Genomic DNA, 6496 nt, shown 5'->3' on the forward strand with positions numbered 1-6496 from the left:
AAACTGGAAAGATGAGGAAATGGAGCATTGCAAATAAAAGACTTATCAAGTTGCTGAGCAGAGTTTTCCTTAAGTGTCCAAGCCATTTCAGCAGTGTGTGTGATTGCATGCATGGTTATCAAATGAGACTCTTGTTTAATGGACTGTCATTTGTATAGATGAACAAATCCTGAGCAGGCTATCTGTTTTAAAAAAAAAAAAAAAAAAAAAAAAAAAGTGAAATTTGAGTTTATCAATAATCTGAACTCCCATTTTTAATCGCACGTTCAAAGGGGTAACATTTTTTTTCCCTTCTTCAATAACCTACCAAAGAAAATTTGCTAAATTTGTAGCACATGGACTTTGACCTTAGTTGTCTTGGTGCCCATCTTGCATATGACCCTGTCATTTACAGTCAATCTGCGTATGACTGCAAATAAATGGGAAAATATTGAGATTACACATAGTGATGAGCTATGATGCTCTCCATGACTTGAACAGTAATGAAATTCCTGCGCAGTTTATCTTATTATAGGCTACATGGGGAGGGGGAGATGGGATATGACACCGCCTTACGCTGATGACGCCTGCCAACAGGAGACATTTGGACAGCCTATGTAACCCATATACCGAGCAACAAATGGTGCGTCTATCGCTGCGACCTAATGCCGGAGTTGGGAATAATGCGCCTGGGGAATGTGCGGCATTAGCAGTCTTGCACAGAGCTTAGAGCAAGAGACGTCCAAACGCGCAGTATCATCTGTTGATAGGATTGGAGACAAGCGCATTATCATGTGCGACACTTGGAGTGCCGCCACGGTCCGATTTGCAGGTAGGTACTATACCTGGCGGCATAAAGAAAATTACTTCCATCACACGCATCGCTAGAGCTGTTAAGGCGCACAAAGGGCAGGGACTCTGCATCCATGATGTATCCGACGCAGGTATCGTGCAAGAGGTCGTTGCCATTGGTATGCAGATGTGGTCTTGAGAGGCTGCTCAGAGACGTGCTGCATCCGCGCTGCCTCTCACCCACTTTAACCACGGTGCTATTTTCCTGATAATTACAGGCTACGGGCCTGCTGCCATCAATGGCGGGATGATGTCTTATTGAGCCGACAGCATGTCGCTTCTCACACCATCCCCAAATAAACCTCCGCACTGCTGCACAACCCCGCTCCCTCGATTCACACCAGAGGCTCGCAGCGCACCTCAAGGTGTTAGCTACCGGTCCGTGCACTCAACCCGGCTTAACTGTATCCCACTTGTTGGTCATAAAGTCAGATCACCGGCGCTGAGGGTTTAAGAGTCGGCTATTGATCCCATTATTCGTGCACAGTGTTTGCACAATTTGCTGTTCAGTTAGTAATGAGCGTGTTTGTGTCAAAATGGCACACACACCACACGAGTTTGCTTCTGTTCAGTCTAAACATACCAGCCATGCTACAGGCCGCAGGATGGTGAAGTCATTTTTTTTTTCTTTTTCTTTTTTTTTTACATTTCGAGTGGTTGTTTGGTCTTACTGGTTAAGGTTAGGGTTAAGCTTAAGTTGGTTATGGCCAAGATTAGGGAAGGGATGCAGAGAATGAATGCAAGTCAATTAGGTCATGCCTTCGCCATCCGAAGGGAAAAAGGGCCTACGGCGAGTATGATTAAACAGGGGAGCTGTCCGTGGTGCTGAAAACGTGTGCCTGGTGCATCCTGCAAGAAGGAGCTGTCCAGCGCTACAAAAGCTACTTGTGTTTGGGTCAGTCATGGCTGAGGATGAGTGGCTTCTATGGTGCTTCAAGATGTGTTTGTAGGTGCCAGAATTTTGATGAGCCACCATATTACACCAGTTCTGAAAGCTCTCCACTGATTATTTGTGCCCTTTAGGACTGATTTAAAGTCAAGATGCTTCTTTTGTTCTTAAAACACATGGGCCCGCCCCTCTCTATCTTAGAAATACGATTTGAAAATATGCTCTAAATAGATCACTCAGATCATCAAACAGTCACACTGGTTGTCTATAGTTTAGTTAAAGAGCAGGGAGGCAAGTTTTTTTGTTTGTTTGTTTTGTTTTTGTTTGTTTGTTTGTTTGTTATTATGGCTACAAACTTTGTTCATCTGAGAGCTATTGACTTGTTCAGTGCCTTGAGTCCCACAATATGGCTCAGTATGGCTTTTAACTAAATGTTAAACTTATGTCAGTGTTTATTTATTTATTTATTTTTTTTAAATCTTTTTTTACTTCTTTCATTTTTAATGTGCTTGCTACAGCAAAGCACTTTTAAACGCACCATTCATCTAGGCCACTTTACAAACTGCCTGGAAACACCCTGGCAACCAACTACAGCCATTCTAGCAACCAAGCAGAAATATCCAAGCAACATCCTAGTGCACCTCAGCACCCACCTAGATACATCCTAGCAACCACTTACTATTCCCTTGTACCGCAACCATGTATATGTACTATTTCAACTGCCTGAACTAGTTCAGACTCTCACTATTGCTGCAAAGACTGTCTACTACTGCTACTGCTAGAAAAACTAACACTTCTTACTTTTGTCACTGTAGTGCTATGTACTCCCTACTGCTTAAACTAAAACCACTATTACTAAGAAGTGTTACGAGAAGGTGTTACTACACCCCTTCTTCCTACTACTCCAAAAGCTACTACTGTTACTGCTGCTATTACAAATAAATCTATTACTACTGCTACCTCTGCTGATATTATAATTACTGCTCATGCTACCACTGCCTTATTACTACTACATTTTTACATTTTCTTCCATTTATTGATCACTATCATAAAAAAAAAAAAAAACTCCAAATAATCAAACTATAAGGCTACTACTACTACTTGGACTATTTTACCTGTTGCTTGAAATACTTCAACTACTTTTTCAACCTGAGACAGGCACTACAAATTTTCTTCAGCGAATGTAGTCTTTTCTAGTTCTTGTACTTGCTCCTTTCTACTTTAATCTAATGCTATGAAAGCACTTTGTGCACTGTGGTTTTGGCAAGTGCTATCAAAAAAAAAAAAAAAAAAACAGTGCTGACCTCTTCATAAGTGTGTCAAGTGTCCCATGGGCTGTGTGTCTCCATGTCCCTTTAATATAACCCCCTCCCATGTCCCACCCTACTTTTCATGGGCACTCACCATTGTTGACTTCTTGACTCCTCATAGGCTTAAATTCACGGTCAGGAGCCTTCCCTTTCTCAGCTGCTTTGGGTGCCAATCTGCTTAAGAGTGTCTGGTGTTAGCATGCTGATGCCAAATCATGCACGTGCACCGGAGCTGCGGTCAGGCTGCATTTTCCTCACATGATGAAAGAGTGATTCATCCTCTCTAAAACATGAGAGACCTCTCTTTTGCTCCATATTTACAGCAGACGTAGATTTAGCTCTACACCTCTTAGGTGTAGAAATCTGGTTTTTGTTTTGGACATGGAGCTTGTTAGGTAGCGCTATCACTTTTAATCGGGATCAGCATGCTTGGCGTGGGCTGGCCTGGAGCTGCTTACTAGGCCTGGTCACACGCCATATGTTTGCCTGGTCGCGTGGAGACTGTCACCCGTGCCCTAACCCCTCCCGACCCCAACCATTGTAACCGGTTTCGTCGGCTTACCATGGCTTTAGCATCTGTGCAGTAAATTTAGGGCATAGCTGTTTGCTTGTCTGGTTTAAACCAGTAAACCCAAGCTGTGGTTTTCAGTTGTGTTGGTTTGCTGCACAGTGGTATCATCTCTCCAGTCATCGACCAAGATGCGGTTGACCTACAGGAGTAGGGAAAGAAGGGAGAGGCAGCGAGACGAGGAGGTAGGATAAATTACTGTAGAGACAATATAAATCTCTACTGGGACATTGCATTATAAAATGCAAATGTTATCAGGCAGGCAGGCAACAACACTGTGTTGAGATGTTTGTCTTGTTCACCATCAAGGCAGCTGCATTTAAATTTGTGCTTTCATGTGTATGCTATTAGAATGGTTTTGGGGACACAGTAAATATTGGCACAGTAAACATTTATATGCAAGTACTGACATAGCTGAACGGTGCTGGATCCCAAAACACAGGTGCAGACATCAACTCAACTGAGCTCATTTGCTGCTTGGTCCAGCTTGTAGAAATGAGAGATTTTTTTTTTTTTTTTTTTTGCTGAAATCCAGTCGTTGTTGCAGGTGAATTTTGAGGAGATTGAAATGATTCCAAAGTCAGGAAAATCTCCAGCAGACTCAAGGAAAGCTGTCGGCATCCATGAGTTTGCGGCGCTCGCCAGATCCTCCTTAAATGGTAATTCTTTGTGTCTTTCTCAATGTTTCAGTATGAGAGAATTTCTTGAATTTCAGTGCATTGATCCTATCTCTCCCTGTCTCCCATTCTCTCTCTCCATATACTCTGTCCTCTGTTCTTCATGCAGGTATCTCTCAGGCAGTGAGGGACCATGTAACCAAGCCCACCTCCCTGGCTCAGGGCCGGGTTGCTCACCTGATAGAGTGGAAGGGTTGGCCCAAAACCACAGACCCGCCACCAGCCACCCACTCCCACTTCAGCTCCTACTGCCATCTGACTGAAGGAGAGAAGGAGGCCCGCTTCGCTGCAGGTATTTATCTCTGTAACCTTCCCTGTCTGTCAGCCAGCAATATGCATCTGGTGTTTAGAGTGGTGGGAGCATTAGCGCTCGTCACAGCTGAATGTGCAAGCCGGAGGAGATGAAACAGTGTTTTTGGTGAGTGTCCACATCTCATCTGTTTGTTTTGTGTGTGTCTTTGCGCAGACACATACGTCCTCTTGTTTAGCTTTGCTCAGCGACAACATCCTCTCCTGGCCTCAACCTTCTGTCACGCATCTAATCCCTAACCCCTGTATGTCACAAATCAGCTATTAGCTCCGCCCACCCTGCTGTCTCCTGGGTGATGGCTTGTCTTGGCAGCAGATGGTGGCCTATTAGAAACTCTCTCCCAGAACACTTCATTGCCTACTGACGGTACAGACCCTCCTGTTGTTTGCTCTGACTCATCCTCTCAGGCACCTGTGACATCAGCACAGTCTGATCGAGAAAGGGCGGGGTGCACAGCGTGTGCAGTGTTCATTAATTTCATGGATGTGTGTCCCCGCTAGGAGTGGCTGAGCAGTTCGCCATTGCTGAGGCCAAGCTGCGCGCCTGGGCATCTATGGATGACGACGAGGAAGAGGAAGAAGACTCCAACGATGAGGACGCCAGCACCAATGGACAGACGCACACGTTTTCCAGCCAGAACTCAGGTATCAACCCATGATGTCATTTACTCCTTTTTCCGCCTTTCTCATCTCATTCCACTAACTATTGTCATTTCTACATCGTCATTGATAAAAGTTCCCCCTCTCTCAACCCCCCCACCTCCCCTTCATCCTCCCATCTCTCTCCAATAATCAATCTCCAGGTGTTCTGACTATTTGCTCCTCCCTCAGACACCGCTACATCCAATCCCATCTCCGGAATGCCATGCCAGGCTGAGACTGACAGCAGCGAGCCTCCACCCTCCAACAGTCCCATGGGCTCCAGTAGCAGCAGCAGCAGCCTGCTCTGCGGTGGGTCTGCATCTCACAATGACCCACATTCATCCCAGACCGATTCACCTACTTTACACAGCGAACGCGTGAGACCGTTCCTGGAGGAGGAGGAGGGGCTGGTCCGTCACGAGGAGCAGCCGACTCCCCCTGTGGTTTGCGTTCACCACAAGCCCGAGTGGAGGCCTCGGGGCAGGAGCAGCAGGTTCGACTCCTGTTACTCCACCTCCCACTCGGAGTCCCCTGGCGAGGAGGAGGAGGAGGATGAGGAAGAGGAAGAGGAAGGGAGCGTATTCCATGAGGTGCGGGTGTGGCATTGTGGCTCACGAAGCTTCTTCTCTGACCGGGCTTCCTCAGGAGTGGCGTCTTTCGATGAAGAAGAAGAGGGGGATGAAATAGAGGGGAGGAAGGAAGAGAAGGAGCATTTGATGTGATTTTGAGTGTCCATCTTTATAGGTGTCTCTTGGAGCCTCTGTTGATTCGTAACATAACCAATTCTGCTTTCTTCCTGTTAACCTCTCTCCATGTTTCCTTTCCACCCCCCGTTTTCCTCATCCTCAACCCATCCCTCCTTTTCCTCCTCAAATAGCTTCTCCTTGACTCTGGCTTTCATCTCTCATTCTCAAAGCCACATCTGTACTGTTAAGTACATGCCCTCCCCCCACTTTGCTCTTTATCATTAATTGCTGCTGTATATATTGGAGAAACCCGAATGTAAAGCTGTTGTCCAAACTAAGTTTTGTACATTTCTGTGAAGAGTCATGTGTTGCTATTGCATTGGTTTTTTATGGAAATTTTGTAGTGTCGTTTTTCTGGGTCATGCTGTGTCATGTAGGGTGGGCTATGTTTGATACTGAATGTCTGAATGTCCTGCATATATAAACATGATTTTTGAAATAAGCATCTTTGTCCTCTCCCACATCCACACACACACAGAAATACATATACCAAGCTTCAAGAAACACAATGTTTTGACTTATGT

General features: G+C 45.3%; 1 protein-coding gene across 1 annotated transcript; it reads left to right on the forward strand.

The window, feature by feature from the left end:
• The first annotated feature begins 629 nt into the window (after window positions 1–629).
• Window positions 630–6382, forward strand: fam131aa (family with sequence similarity 131 member Aa). The gene is made up of 5 exons (XM_030074744.1): window positions 630–811; window positions 4146–4257; window positions 4385–4567; window positions 5086–5229; window positions 5416–6382. The coding sequence occupies exons 2-5, from the start codon at window positions 4167–4169 to the stop codon at window positions 5946–5948; spliced, it is 951 nt and encodes a 316-aa protein (XP_029930604.1). The 5' UTR covers window positions 630–811; window positions 4146–4166; the 3' UTR covers window positions 5949–6382.
• Window positions 6383–6496: the final 114 nt, after the last annotated feature.

This window comes from Myripristis murdjan, chromosome 17 (assembly GCF_902150065.1).
Source record: "Myripristis murdjan chromosome 17, fMyrMur1.1, whole genome shotgun sequence".
In the NCBI taxonomy this organism is placed as follows: Eukaryota; Metazoa; Chordata; class Actinopteri; order Holocentriformes; family Holocentridae; genus Myripristis; species Myripristis murdjan.